Genomic DNA, 24,069 nt, shown 5'->3' with positions numbered 1-24,069 from the left:
GAGTCGGGTAACCCAGAAATATTACCTCAGGTTAAGAACTTTGCTTCAGGATGAGAACAGAAATCATGCAGCGGTGGTGCAGCGGCAGCAGGAGGCCCCATTAGCTAAAGTGGTGCTTCAGGTTAAGAACAGTTTCAGGTTAAGAACAGACCTCCAGAACGAATTAAGTTCTTAACCCGAGGCACCACTGTATAGCAGGAAGAGGCAAAACAGGTCCATGGAAATGTACCCATCATAGCTCATGTGCTACTGCTTCAGACATTAAGTTTCCTCTTTCATGCACATGTTTCTTATTGTGCTGTAGAAAATATCCTGCTCATAGATGGCACTGTACAAATTTAATTGGTTTTTTTAACAACTGTGTAAACCCAAATAAGCTGTAGAGAAAAAAATACTAACAATCTGTTATAGCCAGCTTAATGATTAGTTTAAATGTCTCAGGGTAGTATATAGATGCTTTATTCCCCACTCCTAGTACCATTCAGCAGCCAGCCACCCTACTTCACCATTGCCATTATGCTCAGTCTCTGCATATTTCTGATACAATCACTTAGCTGTGGACCATACGCTTTGCATGCAGAAGATATAGGTTCAGTTCTTTGTATCTTCAGTTGAACGAATCAGGCTGCAGGTGATGAGAAAGATTCCTCCATTAAATCCTGGAGTGCAGTTGCCTGATACATGCACTTGAACTTCCTGTATTCCATTTTCCATGAAGCTGCTGTGTTGCAGGTGGCTCAGCACAATGTCTTTTGATACCGATCTATAGAAAAGTCCGCTTTCTGATCACTTGGCCACTAGGCCACATTATAAAGAATATATGCAAGTCCCTTGTAATTTAAGGATTGTATTGGAGATAAGGGGTGCAATTGGGTCACCAGCAGAAGTTGATGGAAGGCACTCCACACCACTCCAAGGCCACTTGAGCTTCAAGTGATGGCAGTGGATTCAGAAGTACCCCTTGGCTGGACACCTGCTCCTTCGGAGGGAGTATAACCCATCAAGAGTTATCCATCCAGTCTAGTGCCCCAGTCCTAACTGGATTGAGCTTTAGCTTGTTGGCTCTCATCCAGTCCATTACTGAGGCAAGACAATGGTCCAGCATATCCACTCCCATACCTGCAGGTGAAAATGAGAAGTAGATCTTCTCAATTACCAATATCCTTGTGCTGTAGTAATTCAGAGTCAAAATCGTTTCGCTTCCAGAGACCTCCATGCTACTTGATTGTTTGTGTGAAATGGGCCAAAGAATTACTACCTAAAATAATCCTTTGGGATTTCACCACTTGTTCATTTTTCCACTTGAGAAATGAGTGTGTACAATAGCATCTCAGATTTAAACCTCAGTTGAGCAATGGTGGTGATAAGATCTAAAATATGACCACAATGAAGCAGAGCAGAGCAGTAACATAACTCTTAACTGTACCCTGTAATAAATGTTATGTACTTAATTGCTATATAAATGGCCTCTTCCTCAACAAAGTCATTTTTCAGTATTAGGAAATGTGTGTGTGAATGCAGTAGTTTCTGGCCAATAGAAAAGCCACATGACTGGCTTGAAAATACATTGTTGACCTCTAGTTACACTAGTGCCCAAAATTGTGGAAACCCTTTGGAGAAAGTGTATTTCCCAAGTTTGATGGCTCATAACACCACTTTTTTTCAGAGTAATACCATAAAATTATATATCAGTGGAAAGATAACTTAATGGAAGTATGTAATGCACAAAGTTTGTTCAATTATCTGTATTCTATCAAAAGCTATAGCCAAATAACCAGAAAAATGAGTTTTTAGAGAGCCAATCAGGTGTCATCTTGTTTTGGCAATGATGGCTCATAATAGCACTTTTTTGGAGTAATACCATAAATCATACATCAATGGAAAGATAATTTAATGAAGAATGTAATGCAATAACTTTTATGAAGGATGATTTATTACAACATAAATAAAGAGGACATTAGCCAGTGTGTTATATGATTGCTATCAAGTTTGTTGGTTTTGTTGTTGTTGTTGTTCTTCATTTAGTGAGCTTGTAAAACATAATAAAATTAAAGAAATGGCGCAAAGAGTTGACTGGTCACCCAGAAAGTGATGTAAAATAGTACTATTAAGTGAACAAGGCTAAAGTTATGAAGAAATTAAAAGAAAAAAATGGTGGAAACTTAACCAAAGATGGCATTTCTAAATTTTTGAAGAAGTATAAGGAGACCTAGTCACTACAAAATCAGATTGGTAAAGGCAGGAAAAGGTGCACAACAGCAAGTGACGATAGAAAAATTGAGAGACTATGCCTGCATGACAGAAGAAAATCATCTGGGTGTATACAAGATGACATGGCGCAATGTGATGTGAAGCTAAGTGCAAAGACCATTCAGCACAGACTGCAGGAATATGGTCTAAATGCTAGAATTCCAAGGAAAAAAGCCATTGTTGCCTCTCAAACAAAGGTTGAAAAGATTAAACTGGGCTAAAACCTATGTTAACTGTGTTGAAATCAGGCCTTGTCAGAGGAATGTGCCACTCTCCAGGCACCCGGCTGATTTCCTTGTTGACCTCCCCGTCTGCGACTCCCGGCAAGATACAGGCGAGGTCTCTTCGGCGATCCTCCTCAAACATGAGAAGAACACGCCACTCCTTCCCTCTCTTCCCTGCCATCCCCAGGGAGGGGAAAGAGACAGACAGAAATATATTTACATGCCTTTATTTCTGTCTTTTGCAGCAGTACAGAGAAACATGTCTGCACTCTCTTAACATCAACAGAGAGAGAGATAGACTCCACCCATGTACTTCCAGTACAGGTCAGATGACTCACTGAGCTAACATCCGGTGCTCAGTATAGTGAATGGACTGCCCCTTTCTTCCCACGGTAACAGTCACAAACATCAACATCCTGTTTGGCTTTCCAGCCACCTGCAGCTGCTGCTCGCTGCATTGGTCCTTTTTCGTAACAAACTGGACAGTGGAACAATGGGACAGTGTTATTTGGAGTGATGAGACCCAAGTCTCCTTGCTTGGTAGTGATGGCATGAAATACATGAGGAGAAGAATTGGAGAAGATTTTACACCCTACTTGTATTACACCTACTGTGAAACAACCAGTTAGTGTTATGATCTAGGGTTGTATGACAGCAAAAGGTGTGGACAGAATTTGTGTTACTAATGGGAATGTAAATGCCCCAAAATACATAGCCCAGACCTTCACCCAAACGAAAATCTGTGGAGCCAACTAAAGAAACTTGTTAGTCAGAAACAATCCAGCAATAAAACTCAATTAATAGAGGCAGTAATTCAATCTTGCTTCATATTATTACAGCTGCAGAACTAAAAAACTTGGTTCACTGCATGGGAAGGCTAAAGGTTACCCAAATAAGTATTAACTGACATGGTAAGAATTTGTGTATAGCTCATTTTTCCAATATGTTTCACATTTCTTCTTTATGTCCGCTGTTGTAATAAGTAATCCTTCATATAAGCTATTCCATTACATTCTTCATTAAATTATATTTCCATTGTTATATAATTTTATGGTATTACTCAAAAAAGTGGTGTTTTGAGCCATCATTGCTAAAACCAGATGATACCTGATTGGCTCTCTAAACACACCTTTTTCTGGTTATTTGGCTATAACTTTTGATAGAATACAGATAATTCAACAAGCTTTGTTGCATTACATTCTTCATTAAATTATCATTCCGTTGATATATCATTTTATGGCATTGCTTCAAAAGAAAGTGGTGTTAAGAGCCAGCAAACCTCGGAAATACACTTTCTCCAAAAGGTTTCCACAATTTTGGCCACTAGTGTAAATGGCAAGCGACTTACTTGGATGTATATTTGGATACGCACAGGACTTATAAAAATATTTTAAATGATAATTATATACATACTAATCTGGTAATAAGCCATATTGAAAACAACAGGGCTGACTTCTGAGTAGACATGCATGAGATTGCTCTTTAGTATTGAGGGGAGCTTAACAGAAATCACAGAATACTGTAATCTAAAACTTTTTATTCTAACTTCTAAAAATTATATTTATATGCCAAAGATGTGAATGAAAATTTCAGGCATAATAGCCCCTCCAGAATGGATAAAACCTGCCAAATTACAAATGAATATCTTTAGGACCATTTAAAGTTTTTTGTTTGTTTTGTTATTTTTTTAAAGGAACAATCTGTAATGTTTTGATTCTTGGGGCAGAATTGGATGAAATTTGCAGGCAATGTTGCCCCTTCTGAGTGATGAACCCTGCCAAGTTTCGGGATGACAGCTTCAGTGGTTTTCCTGCAAAGACAATTGTTGCCAGGGGGTTTTTTGGAGGGGGGATTAAAAAAGAAGAAGAAATAGCTTAATATTCCGTACTGTTTTGTGGACAATTGCTATGTCAATTGCAGACATGAGAGAAGTGTGTGCCCTACTGTAAAAACTTAAGAGCTCATATCCAACATATTCAGAAGCAGTTTCCAAATGATAGGATATGCTCAGGAATGTTAGGATAGTAGTTTATGAAATAGTGATTGTTTTATTAATTGCAGTACAGTATGGGATGTCTTAGGCAGTTTCATAAGAAAAACAGCATAAACCTCAGTTCCAATTATTCATGCCAACTACTGAATCTCATCAGTTTCATTGTCGCAACACAAAGAATTCAAACCATTCTATCTCCAGGATCTAACCACATAATCACAGAGGCAGCCTTGATGGATAGATAAGAACCTACTGTGTCATTGATGAGAATTAGCTGCTGGTCCTGTTTCTACTACTACTACTACTAACAACAAAACAACAACAAAAATTTACCCTTCTGAGCTATTCTGCAAAGAAGAAATTTCTAGCTCCTAATGGAAATATATTGATTGCACTAAGCAGCTGTATTCAACCTGCTCTGGACTTCTTGCAATGATCTACAGTATTTAACAGGCTGGAAAAGATAATGTACTCTGATTGACAGGAGCCAGATAAAAGCAGGCAAGCTTTTCATCATCGTGAAGATTTGCTCCTCAGCTGGCCTTGGCTGTTCATTTCATTGACACACAGTAGTGTTTTAGTCTCTTATTTTGCATGAAGGAAAGATGGTTATTTAATAAGCCACTGACTGAACTTTCATGTTTAAATCAGTGAATATTGGCAAAGTGCTAAAATTGAGAAGGCTTGATTTATGAGTGTATTTTAAATTCATAAAAATGTAGGGTTTAGAATTGGTTTCTGATAGTGTTCACTGGACCTTTCTAATGGTCAGTCATCATTAACGATATACTCCTCATGATTTAGATTCAATTAGTTGTTGGTGTTGGTGTTAAACTTCATACCTAACTAGAGATGAATATACACAACTAAACATAAATCTTTGTTGTCTTGTTTTAAGGGCTGAAGTCAAGCGAGCCAACCATGACCGGCAAAACACAGACCAGTAATGTCACCAATAAGAATGACCCCAAATCCATCAACTCTAGAGTCTTCATTGGCAACCTCAACACAGCCATTGTCAAAAAGGGTGACATAGAGGCGATCTTTGCAAAGTATGGGAAAATAGTTGGCTGCTCGGTGCACAAAGGTTATGCATTTGTACAGTATATGAGTGAGAGGCACGCGAGGGCTGCTGTGGCAGGAGAGAATGCCAGGATCATCGCAGGGCAACCTCTCGGTGAGTATCTGCATGCCATCCCATGTGTTCTGTCATTTATGCTTTTATTCTTCCTTGAAAAACCCATTTCCCTGCAGCTATATGTACTTGGGGATTGTGTCCGTTTGAATGAAAACAACTGACATATTTACTCTTCTCCTTTGTTTTGGCTTGTACCTCATTCTTGTAGCAATCATAATTTAGGAATGCTTAGAATCCACTAATGGACAAGACAGTGTACATCTGGGCTTGACAACCTTTTTGGTCCCATGAGTAGTTTTGTAAACCAGACAACTGCACACACACCGCAGTTAAGCACCACATGCACCACCATCTATTGGCTACAACATAATGTTTTTTTCCAAATCTAATTCATGAGGGTGCAAGAGAAGGCCTTCATGGATGCATGTGCACCCGTAGGTGCCACATTGGTGATTCCTGGTTGGCATAGATACTGAGTTATGGGCTGGGCAATATCCAGTTTTCAATATCTCAATATATCAACAGGTAAACATTGTACTGATATATCACAATGTCTGAAATGAGGATGGAGCTATGTAAGGGCTTTGGCCAGCTTCCCAGTTTATTCTGCATCATGATTTTTGCATAGGACACACACACACACATATCAAGATTTGCAATATATTGACAGATCAAAAATTATGAAACTGATAGCAGAATATGGACTTCAAACCAGTTTTTAGATTTGTTGCATCTTCTAACTTTATAATTCACAACTAGGAGTCTATCGTATATAAAGAGTTCAAATAAATCCACATAGGGCATTCAGTAAGCTGCATTAATTGCCCCTTATTTAAATCACCCGATAAATAATATTCCAGTTTCTGTGTGAGAAACAATGAGTGAGGATTTTTTTTTGGGGGGTACATATTTACTGTGTGTATATGTCAAGGACAAACTATGTATGATGTGCAGATTTATGTTGTGTTTTTAAAGAAAAAGCAGCTTTGGGAGGTTGTGATTTTGAGCAAGAGAATGAAAATGAAGGATGGGAATGCTACTTAACAGAGAACCAGCTAGTTACAGGTGCACCAGTTGCTACACATAAACACACACACACCACGGGAGAGGGGGAAAACCCCAACAACCACATAGGATTCAATTCAGTGAAGACACACTTCTCCTCAGGTAGGAAAGTCGTCCAAATTATCTGTAAGGAAAGTATTTCAAAACATAGTAAATAATTTGATTCCATTCACATGACATCCTCAGCTCACACAGATGGCACCCTAGTGAACCTCAGTGTACGTTACAACCCCAACAACTATTTCCTACTTCTCAGTATACCTTTCTGTGGGTGAGCCTTTTTCTAATCTGTACAAATTCTACATACTTCTAAGTTGCTGGCATGAGATATTTTAGGATTTTGGGTGGGGAGGATGGCTTAGATAGCACATGATAACATGCAAGACCAAATAATGAGGTGAAATGAAATACGGTTGTTAAGAACTTAGTTCAGAAAGCCTTATCCTGTCTGGTGACCCATAAAATTCATCCAATAATTGTGAAGCACTGTAGGCATTAGCATGCTGGTTTCCTGCCCAGAAGCCACAAATTTCACTGAATGGCTTTCATAGCATTTTTCTACCGATGTATAGCAACTTGTTTATATATACCTCTCATTTTTACCTTTAAAATTACGTAGGAAGGAGCATACAATGCCGCTTTATACTGAGTCCATTGGTCCATGTAGCTCAGTAAATAAATTGGAGAAAACTACAAGCTAATGTGTGCAGTTAGATTAAGAATAGGCACTTGTTCAAATCTGGTTTTAGGCATGAACTCACTGGCAACCTCTGCCTTGCTGCTCTCATCTGTAATATGGAGATGATAATAATAATGCTAGTCTACCATACCATATAGTTGCTGGACTGCCTTCTTCACTATCAATCTGCCTGTCCATTGAGATAGGCATCTGAGGCCTCCTTCCTCTGGGTGCTCCCTCTCTCTTAAATTCAGTAGGTGATGCCTGGAGAGAGCCTTTCCTGTGCTGGCTCCTCACTTTTGGAAAATTATCTCTCACACACCCCCCCCCAAGAGTCACCTAGAGACCTCATTACTATCATTTAGGCACCAGAGAAACATTTTTTAAAAAAAACAAAACTCCCAGGCTTTTATTAATTGTTAATGTAAGCATTATTTAACGCAGAGCAGCTGTTTTAATTTGCTGCAATAGTTTGCATGTTTCATTCTAGCTTATAATTTTTTATTTTTGGTTTCTCGCTATCTTCTGAGTGCCCTGGGGACATAAATCTGTGATGAGAATGTGAGACATGAATTATGCAAATAAATAAATACAGGGATGTTTCTGGGACTAAACGTATGTGAGTGAAAAGTGTAGAGTGCCTATTAAAAACAATATGTGAGTAGTAAGTATTAGGAATTACTATTACCAAGAGAAAATACAGATTAATTAAGGGTGAATACTAACTATTTGCCAAGAAGTACTTCGCTGCAGAAGGCAAACCATGCAGAGAACCCAGGCAGCGAGGAGAAATTTGCCACATATCTGTATCCAGCTGAGAGGTGTTAGAATTTCCCTCAATGGGTGGACACAGCAGAGAACAGGCTCTTCCCACAATGATATATATATACTGTGTTTTAAATTAATGCTTTGCAAGTGACCATCCATGTTCATCCAGGGCCTGACAGATATCTTTATTTATAGTTACATTGATTGGACTTTTGTTATTGGGATATCAGAATTGTGCTGGCCACCACAACAGGTTCACAGCTCCAGCCAGTGAATCAGTTTTATTTACAGCTGCAGTTGCTGGCGGTTTTGCAGCTAAATTCTCATCATGTTCCTGCCAAGTTTGCTTGGTTTGCGAGTAACCTTCTTTGCTGCCATAATCCAAGACCCTGCTCTCTCTCTCTCTCTCTCTCTCTCTCTCTCTCTCTCTCTCTCTCTCTCTCTCTCCCTGTCCCTGTCCCTGTCCCTGTCCCTTAATCAATGGCATAAGTGTGCTTGTGCAGCATTAATTGACCCTTCCATTGGGGCAGGCAGCAGCTGCTTATGAAGGACTGCTAAGAGTTCCTAATCCAATCGGCTGCTGCCTCAGTGGAGAGCCATAAGGATGACCCATGAGAGTTTAAGGCCTCACTATGTGTATTAAAGGATATGAGCCAACATTTACTTGAAAGGTAATGACTCCTAAAGCAATGACTGCACCTTGCAATTATTGTTCTTGTAGCTGTCATATTTTTGCAGTAGCTTTTGAGAGACAAACATAATTCTCAAGGTAATTTTCAAACAAAAGGCACGCAAAGAATCTCTTGAAGACCACAGTATGCCTGAATGGCTAAGTGGTGTAGCCAACATCATGTGGAGCAACGGATCCCTAACCTAAACACATTATTTTGAAGTGGTTCTGCTGATTTCACTCTGTTTCGCATTTCAGTGGCATTTGTCTTGATCCAAAAAGCTGTTTTCATCGTGACGTTTTCCCATTGTTTCCACCTCTCTTGTGTGCGATCTGGCCTATTTTATTCAAAATATCTACTTTCCTCCATTAAAGTGACTGAAGTGGCCTTGGGTGCTGTATCCTTTGTTGTGCCCATCAGAGCACCTGCACCCATTAAAACGTAAAGGTAAAGGGACCCTGACCATTAGGTCCAGTCGTGTCTGACTCTGGGGTTGCGGCGCTCATCTTGCTTTATTGGCCGAGGAACCCAGTGTACAGCTTCTGGGTCATGTGGCCAGCATGACTAAGCCGCTTCTGGCGAACCAGAGCAGCGCACGGAAATGTTGTTTACCTTCCTGCCAGAGCGGTACCTATTTATCTACTTGCACTTTGACGTGCTTTCGAACTGCTTGGTTGGCAGGAGCAGGGACCGAGCAACAGGAACTCACCCTGTCGCGGGGATTCAAACCGCTGACCTTCTGATCGGCAAGTCCTAGGCTCTGTGGTTTAACCCACAGTGCCACCCGTGTCCCTTTTAGGCACTACTGAATTGTAACAAATAATTTCAGGATGATTTAGGGTACAAGTTAACATTATGTGATTACCGGTACATGGTTTAATGATAAGGGGACAGCTTGACTAATGGAACTTATTTCTCATTTCTTATTATGCATGAGGGAGGCATGTCTACTTTTTAGAGGTACTAGACAAGGCATTGAAATAGGTTGCCTGTAGGGTTTGGTTCATCTCCTGATCCCACAATTTTTATTCTCTTGTAAATCCACTTATACCCAATTCCACTGATGCAAGATCACACGATAATCTAGAATTTGACACAAGTACATTGTAATTGCAAGGTCTAACTGTTTGCAGGAATATGTTAAAGCTACTAAATCTATTCATAATTCCTTGTTAAAAGAAACAAAAACAAAAAAGCTAAGAAATCCAACACAGAGAAACATTCAAGTCCTTGGAATAAATAACAAAGGACTTACTACAGTTTCCTTGGCTGATGTCCTTTAAAACTAATAAATTAGTTCCACGGTGGTTTTCATCCTGTTTTATCTCTGTAAGTATTATTCACGTTCGCCTGCCTTCAGGTCCAAATTAGACACAGTCTCCAAGTACCTAGTGAGCACAGAATGACATATGGCCTCCGGTAAAATGGTGGTTACAGATAATTATTTTGGACAACGCACTCTATTGCACAACCTCTTGGGAAGTACAGGAGCCCTGCAGGAGCTTTCTAAATCATGACAGGCCTAGAAAACATACAATGTGTGGGGCAGGCAATAAAGAATACTTTTAGTAAGAGTTCAACATATACCTGATGTGGCAGTAGAGCCATTCCCCCCTTTTCACATTTTATGCCCCTGCCCCAAACACTTCTTTTTAGTGTCTCCTGCTCGCAGTGGCTCATGGAAGAAAAACATTCCAACCCTGTTTGCAGAGCCTGTAATCTCTAGGGTGAATCAATTCATCACTACAGTTTTGAATCTCTAGACATCACTAGTCGTGTGACATGTTTGTAACAGTTGCTTTCTCATTTCTGAAAGAAAGGAAGCTCCACAGTGCATAATTGGTTCCTAGCAAGACTAGCAAATAAGTCAAATATTCAAGGTTGTTTTTTAAGCAGCCTATTTATGCAGACTAAAAAACCCAAAACTTTAGTGGTCTTTATGAGCCCATTTAACCCAGCAGTTGATGATCTAATGAATTATCAATTAGATTTACAAGCTACCCTTTCAGAAGCACTGAGGTCACATGACAACTTGTACACCGAACAATGATAAAATGTAGAATCCAAAGCAGTTCATGGAGTTGGCACCTATGATACACACTGGGCTGCAGTCTTATCAACAGCCACAAGCTATTCCATGAATGATTGTCTGGGACCTACTAGGTGTCTGAACCAGGCCACAATATATCAAGACAGAATTTCCTGTGGGCTGGTGTATAAATATATCTGTATAGGTTTGAAATTTGTTAAATTACAATGCCAGTGTGGTGGTTAAGAGCGATGGTGGTTAGACTCGTAATCTGGGGAACTGGGTTCGCATCTCCGCTCCTCCACATGCAGCTGCTGGGTGACCTTGGGCTAGTCACACTTCTCTGAAGTCTCTCAGCCCCACTCACCTCACAGAGTGTTTGTTGTGGGGGAGGAAGGGAAAGGAGAATGTTAGCCGCTTTGAGACTCCTTCGGGTAGTGATAAAGCAGGATATCAAATCCAAATTCCTCTTCTTCTTCTTAAATATAGCCCAGTCTGTTGAAATCAGCAGTGTTTATATAATTATAAACACATACCTGGCTGTGAGATTTTTGGAGAAAGTCACAGCCAGGTCAGGGAGCTGGTTTTTCATTGCCTTATGAGATAATACTTCTTCATACAGTGCATAAACTATGGAATTTCCCACAAGTGTCCTGGAAAAACCGGGACATCCCATTTTGCGTTGAGAGAGCATGCCAGCCATTTTGGTTACTGTGATCTCACATGATTTCCCGCCCCCCAAGTGCTTTGGGGGGGTAAGGCACCCTAAATTGCATGTTTTGGAGCACCGCATGAGATCGCAGTCCTGGAAAATGCGCTATTTTGGAGGGGAAATGGCCTTCCTTTTCAAATATAAAAATATACGCATCAGGTACCTGGCCCTAAGATGCACATTCTGGAGCCAGGACACCTTTACAGAGAAGATTCATCAAGCCTCTAGTCATCACATGCCTAATTTCATGTAGGAAACACCCAGCACCTTATTGGAGTGTATCCTCTGCAGCAAACTTGCACACTGCATGTAGAGTAGTTTAGCCCATGGCATTCAATCCTTGCATAGCATTGGGATGAATTACCTGCTGAATATTTTTTGTAAGCAAAACATGAAAATACTTGCAGACTGTGTTCCAGAAATGACAATTAACTGCCAAATAAATGGTGCTAAAAATAGGTAAGATACTAAGTCATCAGTCCTATGAGACCCATGCACGACCCAAGCTTGGTGTGCATTTGATTTATTAATCCTATATTTTCTAACTCTGTTACTGATACATCCAGAACATTTGATGAATTAAAGCCTGCAATTCCCCCTCCCCCCTGTGAAACAGCTGATTTGGAGAAATTTTAACAGGTCTTGTGCTGCCTTCAATCTGATAAACAAATATACACAGACAATTTTTGTTAAAAAATGATGGGAATGACATTCCACCCACTGTTATTTGGCTATACCTTCTATCCTGCATCCATGAATAACTATGTAAGCATAATGAAGGAGAGCAGGGGGCTGTGTATTTAATGGACATGGGATTGCTGCAGGGAAAGAAGCCTGATATTTCCATTTCTATTCATAGATGTGTGTGTGTGTGTGTGTGTGTGTGTGAAACTAATTACAAAACAAAATAAAATATTTAGTACTTTATGTTTGCACTTAAAAATAAGATGGAAGGGAAAGTAGTTTTATCAGTTGTTGGAGAAGATGAATGAACCCATGAGCAATGAAAAGGTGATTTAAACAAATGAAAAAAAATGGGGCATTATACAGAAGATATATAGCTATAGATATAGATACAGTGGTACCTCAGGTTACAGACTCCGCTAACCCAGAAATAGTACCTCAGGTTAAGAACTTTGCTTCAGGTTGAGAACAGAAATCGCACAATGGCGGTGCGGCGGCAGTGGGAGGCCCCATTAGCTAAAGTGGTACCTTAGCTTAAGAACAGTTTCAGGTTAAGAAAGGACCTCCAGAACGAATTAAGTTCTTAATCCGAGGTACCACTGTATAGATATAGATAGATGATAGATGATAGATGATAGATGATAGATAGATAGATAGATAGATAGATAGATAGATAGATAGATAGATGATAGATAGATAGATAGATAGATATAGATGATAGATAGTTAGAGATAGATGATAGATAGCTAGATAGCTAGATAGATAGATGATAGATGATAGATAGATAGATAGATAGATAGATAGATAGATAGATAGATAGATGGTTGGCATCTGTCTGTCTCAGGAGATAATGGAGGAGTCTGCCTTTGGGGGTGAAATCAAACTGTTGGAAGGTTACAGCACCTGCTATGGCTGTAGAGAATGATACGGGAAAGGCATGTTTTGTTGCAGCTGGGGCAGAGGAAGACTTCTGGTTGTGCAGCTGCAGATGCACCAGGACATTTCTACTTTCTGCACTCTTCCCAATAGTCATTCTTCTCTGGTCACTGCTATGGATACACAGCCTGACTGTCTGTCTCCAGGCACTGCCGCTGATCTGCAAGGGATTCTCACATGGCGGGACTGATGTTGCTGCCAGCCTTCATGTCACATTTGCAGACACTTTTGTAATGCAGAGCTGGTTTGCCAATGGGCCTAGTGCCTTATGCCAACTCCCCATACAGAGCACCTGCCACCTAATTCTAGACATAGGAACAGCCCACCCAGAGAATATGTTTGCTGTCAGGGTTCACTTTATTCAGCTCACCACTGCTTCTAGCAGTCCAACACTTCCACAGTCTTTCCTGATTCAGAGGGAACGGACAGCTAGAGCTGTGCATCATCAGCATACCAATAACACTGTGCTCCAAACCACAAAATGGACCCTTCTGGGACCCACCAGCTCAAAGCCACATAGTAGATTTGTTTCCTAGTACTACTTTCTGGTGATGCGGGTAGCACTGTGGTCTAAACCACAGAGCCTAGGGCTTGTTGATAGGAAGGTCGGTAGTTCGAATCCCCGTGACGGGGTGAGCTCCCATTGCTCAGTCCCTGCTCCTGCCAACCTAGCAGTTTGAAAGCACACCTTCCGGCAGGAAGGTAAATGATGTTTCCGTGCACTGCTCTGGTTCGCCAGAAGCGACTTAGTCATGCTGGCCACATGACCCGGAAGCTCCCTCGGCCAATAAAGTGAGATGAGCGCCGCAACCCCAGAGTCATCCGCCACTGGACCTAACGGTCAGGGGTCCCTTTACCCGTTTACTACTTTCTGATAATGACCCTGAACTTTTCTGTTTAACCACACCTTCACATACAGTGCATCCAATTTCTCATACCCATAAGCCACTGAGAGATCAAAAAGAACCAACAGTCATACTTCTCCTGCCTCTCCTGATAAAGGTCATCAGTCATGGCGACCAGGGCTATTTTAGTTCAAAACTGGGCCTGAAACCAGACTGAAATGGGTCTAGAGCAGTGTTTCCCAACCTTGTGCCTCCAGCTGTTTTTGGACTACAGTTCCCATCATCCCTTGCCACTGGTCTTGCTAGTCAGGGATGATGGGAGTTGTAGTTCAAAAACAGCTGGAGGCACAAGGTTGGGAAACACTGGTCTAGAGCAACCTTTCTCAACTTTTTAGTCCCCAGATGTTGTTGGACTACAATTCCCATCATCAGTCCTGCTAACTAGGAATGATGGGAGTTGTGGTCCAACAACTTCTGGTGATCCAAGGCTGAGAAAGGCTGATCCAGAGAATCTGATTCCTCCAGGCATACCAGCAGCTGGATGGCCACCAGCTTGTCAATCACCTTGCCCGGGAAGGGAATATTAGGGCCTGGATGATAGTTCTCTCAAATCTTTGGATGCAGGGAAGACCTCTTCAAGAAGCGCTTGTAGTCAGTCCCGCCACTGAAAGCTTCAGGCTTCCACAACTGAAACGGATCCACAGGTTCTAAGTTAGTGGTGCTACAGGGACCTCCAACAGGCCCAAACTAATTGTGGCATCAAGTTTGTCATGGATTCAAGTGATTTGCCCTCAAAGTGCTTCACATGTCTCTCACGGCAGGCTGTTGGGTGGTCTGTTGTTAATGATATGGCACTGGTCTGGCCAGCTGATTTCCCACTTTAAATGCCTCTGGGTTTTGGGGAGGGAGAAATTTAGGGCTGGGCTGATAAACTGAATTGCATGTGTGTGTGCCCTAGAGGGGGCATGGCATTGTGTTTCAAAAATGAGATTTGGCAGGGAAAGAGCATTTGACTAGAAGGCTGCCCGGAAACACATGAGACAGTGCCCCTTTTGAAATGGCAAAACAGTCCAGTAAAACTAGGACAGCAGTATTTTATGGTGGTACAAGGATGAAAGATCAGGGACAGTAAATCAAAGTCCCAGAATGAGAAACCTGTGACCCTCCAGGCGTTTTTGGACTCCCGTTCCCATCAGTCACAGCCATCTTGGCCAGTAGTGAAGGATGATGGGTACTGCACCTTGCCCTAAGGTTTGGTGCAGCTTTACCTGGATTCAGTTCTATGACACCTGGTACCCACCCAGCCCTGTCATATATCAGCTATATTTTCAAGTATCCCCCCCATTCCTGTCCCCCCTTCACTGCAACCAGCTGGTAACTGTTTTGCTTTAAAAGAAATAGGCTGTATCTTTTTGTGTTCCCAAGCTACTGCTTTTGTTTTCATCTGGCTTGGCTGAAAGGCGCGTAAAAGAGCGATAGCAATACTGGGCATCAGTAGTTTTAGGCAGATTTGGCATCTTGCTCACTGGCAAGGACCACCTCTGGTGGGAAAGAATGCTCTTTGAAAAATTATCTGTCCATCTTTGAGAACAAGACACACATTTGTGTTTTGTTTGTTTTGTTTTATGTAAAAAGACTCAGCTCCTATTAGATCTTCTCCTTTTCAACAATGGCATTTTATGGAAGGGCACAAGTAGTAGGCAGTATCCCTCCAACAGCAGCTGAATCATGTTCATGTTTCTTCAGAGGTAAGCCCCACTTATTTCAATGGGACTTAACAGGTAAATATGTATGTATAGGGCTATAGCCTCACTATATGGGTTTTAATCCATTATTTTGGAAACACATTCACTAAAGATGAAGTGCTTTATAATTAGGCTACTCCTTTCTTAGCCTCAGAATGTATTTTTCAGAATTATTGTAAGCTTCTCGCCATTCTAGAGATGTTGTCAACACAAATACAGCATCTCAAGTGAAATGAAAGTGCTCTGCTATCTTGTTGCATTGTTGTATTGTATGGCCACATTTAGACATAATACTTAACCATTGCTCAATACTATGGGAACAAACTTAGCTCCCTCCTCCCTGCTTCTTCTCTTCCCGTCAAGCTTCCACTTCTGTTTTTAGTTATCTGTGGCTCACAATTTAATCCAGACCAGGAATTGTGGTTGAACACTAGTTATGAATAGTTTCCAAACAAGCCAACTTCAAATGATAGCTGAAATGAAAGGCAGGACAGATTCTGTCCTTTATACGGCTTTTTGAATTCTGACTCTGCTCTTTTTTAAGGACACCTTAGGTTCATTGTCATACTACTATCAGTAAGAAAATATATTCACAGTCTAGCTTAGATAGACAGTGTTAGGGATTTTGTTTCATACCAGCATTTGCTATCACGTAGTCTTTAGAATTATTCAGAAATGTTACTTTTGAGTTTATAAAATGCTTTGGGGCGGAAAGCACTAACAATGCCAGAAGCAGTATGATATATCCTGTTGATATGACTCAGTACAGAAAATCTGTCTATATATCTGTATCTATTTAAATATTTTATTCAGGCCATTTGCCACTATTGCCACCCCAGCTGAAAAGTAGCAAAGAATTTCACTTAGTTCATTATTAGAAAGCCTCAAAAGTGCCTGGTTTTATAATGATAGAACGTTAACTAAATTAATAGCCACGGTGTTGGAAGAGGACTTAAAACCATGCTCATGAAGCAGCTATACTTGGCACAGAGCTTAAATTTGAAGAGCTTCTTTCTGTTACAACTCACATTCAATTAATTGGAAGGGTGCCGAAGTTCAGGAATCTGCAGCGTCATATTTTTATTGTAATTTCATGCTTATTCCCTCTGAAATTGCTTGCAATATAGCAAGGAATACAAATACAGAATGCTAGACCCAGAGCCCACCGGAGTCAGCTGAAGGCAGCTCTTTAATCTAGCTATGCAAAGTCTCATTGACGTCAATGGGGTGCTTGCTGGAATAGAATTATGCAGGAATGGAAATATTCCATGAAACAACTCTGCAGTTCTATATCACTTTATGTAGCAATGTGCGCAGATATATATTAGCGACTTTCACACTGATGTGATGGGTCAGACCCAGGCAATATACGAGCTAGGGGACTGCCTGCTATCCCCGCGCAGTTGTGCTTAACCCTTGGGCAACTGTTGAAATGGTAGTTGTCTTCAGCCCTCATGATAGCAAGGATAAGCTTGACCACATAGCAGCCTAAAACTGGCTGGGGGAAATGGACCCCAAATTTATGCATTTATTATTTTATCCGCAATGGTGTTTTGTTTGTAAGAGCTGCAGATTTCTTATTTCCATAAGGACATTCATAGCAGAATGTGCACTCAGTAGCATCTAAGATCTGGGGACCAAACAGTCATATTTATTTATGAGTCAACTTTTGGCTCAGAAAGGGCCCCAAGTTGAGCAGTATCACAATATACAGATTAAGAGCAATTTAAAATATGAAAGTGGAGGTCATTATATTTAACAGAACATCATCAACCTTCCACTGTTGCTGGAAAGATCCTGGCTAATTTAAACAAGCCATAGTTTAAGCATAGTTTGGCTTGGTTTGACTGCAGAGATAAACTGTGGTTAGTTTAAACCAAGATATGGATATTCCCAATCTTGCCAGACAAGGAGACAGGGTAGCAAGATGTGCATCATCATAGTGCATCATATGTGCTTCTATTCCAAAGTTGGTAGAAGTCAGAAGCAGAATTATGGTTGTGAATATGCTAATTCCACTGAGTTCTTCAGAGATTAGCCAGAGAGGCTTAGCCATATAATTTACTTGCATAATGAGGAAAACAGAGTTCCTTGGACTGGTGAAATGATCTGTGTCCACCAAATTTCTCCTGAATACCATTGAAAATTGCTTCAAAGAAAGATGCTTAATATAAAACTGTTTGAAATCTAAGCATCCCATTTTACATACGAGCAGGATTAACACTAACTTTGAACTTGAATTTGAATACGGAGTTTCCCTGATGCCCCAGCTAATGTCTAGCTTGGGTTTGCATTTAGGATTGAGGTGTCACTCCTAATTAAGTTAGTCGGACAAAATCCAAGCCTACTGCCACACACGCCTGTGTGATTCAGGCATTAACAACGTTGAAAGTGGCACAAAATTCAGAAAAGTAACCGGATGGTGCATTCTCCAGCTGTTTCTTATGGTAAGGTAAAAAGGTAAAGGTACCCCTGCCCGTACGGGCCAGTCTTGACAGACTCTGGGGTTGTGCGCCCATCTCACTTAAGAGGCCAGGGGCCAGCGCTGTCCGGAGACACTTCCAGGTCACGTGGCCAGCGTGACATCGCTGCTCTGGCGAGCCAGAGCCGCACACGGAAACACCGTTTACCTTCCCGCTGGTAAGCGGTCCCTATTTATCTACTTGCACCCGGAGGTGCTTTCGAACTGCTAGGTTGGCAGGCGCTGGGACCGAGCAGCGGGAGCGCACCCCGCCGCAGGGATTCGAACCGCCGACCTTTCGATCGGCAAGTCCTAGGCGCTGAGGCTTTAACCCACAGCGCCACCTGCGTCCCTGTTTCTTATGGTAACAGCTCACAATTGTCTTTCTTAAAATTTAGGCATGTTTTTCTTGCTGAATCTGTAACTCAGCCATTATACTTAATAATGTCATTTCCCCATATGCTGCAGGGGACGAGGCCACCTCTGAGTTGAGGCAAGTTTTTAATATACTATTTTATGTTAAATGCAGATATGTACTTTTTTTAAAAAAAAGTGGGGGAGGGGGTTCAGGGAAAAACATAATTAGGAGAAAATAATGGTTGCCATTAGGTTTCAACGAAATAGTTTTCTAGAATAGTTCTTGGAGGAACCACTTAATGCAACTGTACAGCTGCTGCACAATGCATCCCTTGATTATGGCTGATTCAGATCTTTATTTATTTAGGTAAAAGCAGCTTTACTATTTTCCCATTCCTCCTCATGACCTTTATGTCTCATTTAGTCTGGAAATTGACTGCTGCTCAGCATTTTTCCCTTCATACTAAAAGCTGTTACTCTGCAGGGCTCATATTTAAAGCATGCCAAGCAGCTATTTGCCAGGCTGGAGGGAGAAAAAGGCTGCCTGTCACACCACTTATGGGCTTTATTTATTGTAGCAGTTGCTTGGGAAATAGTCACCATCCGCACACGGCGGCAGTGTGGGCAGGAAAGAAAAAAGATTTCACTTTTCTTGGGGCTCCAGGTTTTCCATTTAAATATTTAAAGCGTTTGGTGTTCTAAGCAATTTTCACATGTTATCAACCCTGAGATACCCCAAAGTGGGAAGTGGTAGCGATGGGGGGAGATACTTCTTCTCTGGAGCTCTCTCCCATTGCATATCAGACAGGCACCTTCCCCATTGTTGCTGCTGGTTTGGCACGTGCTGAATACATTTGATGTTTTGCGTGTCAAGGTCCCCAAGCCACCCCCCCAAATAACTCACAATGCGCACTTAATTTTTGTTTAAGGTTTTTGGCATAATTTTGGCCACAACTTTATTTAAATACAAAACCGTGAGTGGTTGTTTAGGCATTGGTTAAGACTATCTGTCCCCCTGCCTGGGGACAGAACTGACTTCCGGGCACCACCGAAAGACAGTGCAGGGGAAAGCAAGTCGGGGAGAAATGGAGCTGAGTCACAGACCCTCAATTCTCATCCGCATGCTCCCCGAAGGCTTGCCGGCCCTAGTCCCATTTCAAGGATTGGACGAAAAGATGGCAAGCCCCAGGATTCCTTTAACAGAATTCCCTTTCCGCAGCAACCATGGAGGGGCAGGCCCAGCCTATCCTAACCCCTCCTCCACCAATTTATAACCAATGCCTAACCGCAACCTTACAAGTTGTGGCGATTTGCTACGCAGTAGGCAAAAACCAAATGGCCCAGCCAATCAGCCAGATGGACAAAATTCCTACCAAGCCCCTGCCCCAACGGCAGACGACCCCATGACAGGCATAGCAAGGTCAATGCAACAACCCCTTACTCAAGGGCGGGTGGACGGGTGATCCGTTGCACACAGCAAAGAGAAAGCTCCAGGCTGCGTGCAGAGTATTTAAACATTTTACCCCTTCCACCAAAATTGCAACATAACTTTTACCCCAGCAACCCAGTGAACCAATCACTGCCCCAGGCCATCTTTAGAGACCCTGCCTGGTAACAGAGGGGTGGCTCAGCAGACCCCACCGCAACACGTGCTCTCCATGAAGGAGAACACGCTTTATCATGTTTTTAATATTCTGTTGGAGGCCGCCCAGAGTGGCTGGGGGGGCCTGGCCAGATGGGTGGGGTATAAGTAATAAGTTGTTGTTGTTGTTATTCCTTCAACAAGTTCTCAGTTCATCTCAGTAGGTATCTGTCTTGAACTTGAGTTGATTTTATGTATGTACTGCTGTTTTAAACTGTTTTTATATTTATATTTATTTTAAAATATGTTTTTCTGTATGTGATTGTTTTAAGTTTGTGTGTGTGAAGGTTTCATATACACTATGCTATTATATTGCACATCACTTTGGGCTGCCTCATGGGAAGCAATAAACAAATATACTGTACTATTGTGCTCCAACAAGTGGTATTAATATGCAGATTTCATTAAGCCATTGTAGCTAGTGGCTATCAGTTAGTAACTAGTAAGGAACTATCTCTAGGAATTCGTCTAATCACTTTTTAAAAACCATCTGAGCTACTGCCCATCACCACTTCTTGTGACAGTGAATTAGGGGGTTATGAGAGAGAGAGTACAAATAACCTAAAAACACAGAAAATGTGTCTTTTTCTGTGTTTTTACATTATATCTATTCTCTCTGTTAAACGCTAATTTCACTCAGAAAAATAATGAAAGGGGGCGATATAAAAGCAATGCCAGTAGAACCATTGAAATCCATAGGCCTAGCTAACTTAGTTTTAAGGGGGTCTACTCTGAGTAGGACTTAATTAGACTTAATCTCAAAAATATACTTAGGTGACTCCTGACAGCCACTGCATGCGCTATCTGCTATGGCATCGTTCAGATGGTACTTGTGCTAACACAACCGTTGTACCCGTATGGTTTAATGTGGATCTCACATTAGTTCAACAAGCAATTAGTTTTACAAGCAGGCTACTTTAGTGGAGCACATGGGGTGGTAGAGTAAATGTCAACAAACCCTGATCCTCAGCAACCGCTATCTGTCTACACCTCACTCGTGTCTGGTGTATGGCAGTGGGAAAACACTCGTGCTCCCGCGGAGGGAAGGGCTTGATCCTGGGACCCCAATGTAGATTTCGCCCCTACTTTTGTAAAGTCTGAATTGAGTCTCACCTATCATTACTCAAAGCCGCATTCATAGTAAAGCCAATAAAACGTGTCTTTTTTTCCCAAGGCACTTGAATTCATGCCACTCTGTAGCTTTTGTATTCAGGTGCTGTGACATTGGGCAAATTGCTCAGAGTGCTTTCTTCCTGCTGCTCTTTGAAACAGCAAACGGTCCGAAGGCTTCCAGAGCATTGGATGCATGACCATGCTCTTGTTCACTTTGTGCAAAGCTTTGCCAAAGATGCACAGTGCCTACCTGTTCCCAGCCTTTTGTCCTCACAGCTGCCTGTTGTATTTGTAAGAAATCCTACATTTGTGCAGCTGAGATAAGAAATTACTTATTTCAAATGTCTGCAGCTTTTACGCATTTCCACATCTTTATGCCTTTATTAAGGCTTTATTTGCGGCAGATGGAAAACTCATTCGCATTGTATTGCTATAGCATTGATGGTCATGCCTGCAAGCTTTATACGGAACAAAGCAGGGTTCTGATTGTGTAGCATTAGTTAACAATTCATGTTTCACAATGAGCAACAGTTGTTTGGTGATCTCTTTGACATTCTGTGTGGGAGAACATTGCTTCGTTTGAAAAGGCGTTGATCACAATCTTACATTTCTTTCAGCTGATTTGTTCTCCAGGTTGTGCTTTGGAATTCAGTTTTATTTGTTAGTTATCAGCACAAAGGCTTCAGAATAATTTGTTCACAGATTCTCTGATATGGTGGAAATATTCTTTGAATACTGTTGTATCCATAGCTGAGAGGATAATTGCTTTGGGAGAGTCAGGGAAAACACCCAGTGTAGCCACCAATAAAAGTTTAAGCCAACCACCTTGGCAAAGTTTATTACATGTTACAATATCTTTCACGTGCATAAGAAGCAGCTGTGTGGGAGCCCATAGTTTTTGCAGCAGAGCACATTCTAAGCATGCAAAAGGTCCCAAGTTCAGCCCCAACCAACTCTGCTTAACAGCGTCATAGAATTAGAGTTGGAAGGGACCACGAAGGTCATCGGAAATATTTTGCCCAACGTGGGACCCAGGTATTAGATAATGGGAAGTGGGTGGCTGGTACCTCCAGCTAGGACTAGGAAGGACTCCTGTCTTAAACCCTGGAGAGTTTCTGTCAGTCAATGTTGACAGTAGTGAACTAGATGGACCAGTGGTCGGGCTCTGTATAAAGCAGCTTCTGGCAATCACATCTGCCGATAGTGGAAAAAGTAAAGACACATCCTTAGGATGGGTGCCAAAGTGACCAGGGATCCCAAGAGTTTTGGCTTCTGAACCATGTCCGAGATTGCAGCTCATTTACTTTGTTCCAAAGGACTAAAAGTGCCATTAAGAATTAAGCCAAATAATACTTATGTAGCTCCATCCCTTCAGTTAAGTCTGCCTGTGTAGACCTTGCTTCTTAACCATACTAGACAGTGGTACCTGTTAGGAGCTCATCCTACTCTCAAGTAGGACCCTGGCTGGGACACATGCCTGACTGGCATGTTCCCTCCCTCCTGGTCGTTCGTTTGGGAGCTTGAAAAGCTTTCTTCTGCCCGAACATCACAGCGACCAATGCCTACAGACATCGGCACACTTAGGGATCCGCAGAGTCTTTGCAGCTTGAGTAACAGTGCTCAGCAACTCAGCATTTTGGCTAATCTACTTTATTTACATATAAACACACGTGGAGCACTGCAACGTGGCTCCCTCTCTCTAGCATCAGACAACAAAGAGAAAGAACAAAGGACAATAGTCCCACTTCGTGGAACACAGTAACACAAACATCCTGTCTCCGTCACTTCCCATTTTGTGGAGTCAAAACATACACCGTCATGTGAAAGACAACAATCCCATGACTGCAATCATGGAGCAGGAATTCTAACAGGAAATCAGTTTTCAAATATAATTCATTCCGGAAAACCATTCAAGTTCTGAAACGTTCGAAAACCGAAAACTCAGTACTGAAGACTCAAAACGGAAAACTCAATACGAAAGCCGCGTTTCATGTTCGACTTCGGAGGCACGTTCGAAAACTGAAGCATTTACTTCCAGGTTTACAGAATTCAGAAACCAAAACATTCATCAACGGGTTCGTTTGAAAACCAAGCTACTACTGTAGTGTGATTAAATTTTGGGAATGTGATAGGATCTTATGTTAGGAACAGTGTGACAAAGAGGAAGAATGCTGGGAAATTGCTATTTATATAGACAGCTGTTATTGATGTGTAATGGTAGCAAAGCACTACAAGGAGAAACTTGGGAATGGGCCAATATGTCTTCAAATGCTGACCCAAAATACACTCAGAAGTAAGACATCTGAAAGTTTTGCCTTCTGGGCTTCTTGGGCTCGATTCATGTAATCTGTATAGTGTTCCTCCCCCACACAATGGAGAACGACTTCTCAGATAGGTGTGAAATATCTGATGTTTTACTTGCGTGATTTAGTTTCTTCCATCTGCTTCAATACCGACAGTTACTTTCCAGAGTATTTGTCTCACTGAATGCTGTTCCCTAGAAACTAATTAGCATTTCATTGTGCAAGTATTTCTGCTTACATGGTGTTTTCGAACTAAGAATGTTGCTAATCCCTCTATAATTAATGCTAAAATGTCATAAATAATGCCAAAAAAAAGAAATTAGATGGTAGGTAACATTTTAATATAATTGCCTTTTAATTGCAAAATTACCAAGCAATTCCCATAAATTATATATCACGTTCACATAAGTATGACGTGAATTACTTCATTATGATTAATGTAATTGTGAAAACC

General features: G+C 41.4%; 1 protein-coding gene and 1 long non-coding RNA gene across 5 annotated transcripts in view; one reads left to right on the top strand and one right to left on the bottom strand.

The window, feature by feature from the left end:
- Positions 1–24,069, top strand: part of RALYL (RALY RNA binding protein like) — a 264,584-nt gene that overhangs the window by 116,709 nt on the left and 123,806 nt on the right. For all 3 annotated transcript variants that reach the window (XM_081919856.1, XM_081919857.1, XM_081919858.1), the window contains exon 2: positions 5,366–5,644. In XM_081919856.1, the coding sequence (XP_081775982.1) occupies positions 5,389–5,644 (256 nt within the window). In that variant the 5' untranslated portion in view covers positions 5,366–5,388. The remainder of the gene's footprint in view (positions 1–5,365; positions 5,645–24,069) is intronic.
- Positions 6,719–24,069, bottom strand: part of LOC309374735 — a 46,537-nt gene continuing 29,186 nt past the window's right edge. For both annotated transcript variants that reach the window (XR_014170695.1, XR_014170696.1), the window contains exons 2-3: positions 10,044–10,176; positions 6,719–6,794 (exon numbers count right to left, since the gene is read on the bottom strand). This is a non-coding gene — a long non-coding RNA (uncharacterized lncRNA). The remainder of the gene's footprint in view (positions 6,795–10,043; positions 10,177–24,069) is intronic.

This window comes from Podarcis melisellensis, assembly GCF_964234715.1.
Source record: "Podarcis melisellensis genome assembly, chromosome: 7".
Lineage (NCBI taxonomy): Eukaryota > Metazoa > Chordata > Lepidosauria > Squamata > Lacertidae > Podarcis > Podarcis melisellensis.
The sequence above is the reverse complement of the archived record's forward strand: the minus strand, read 5'-3'. Positions and strand labels throughout refer to the sequence as shown.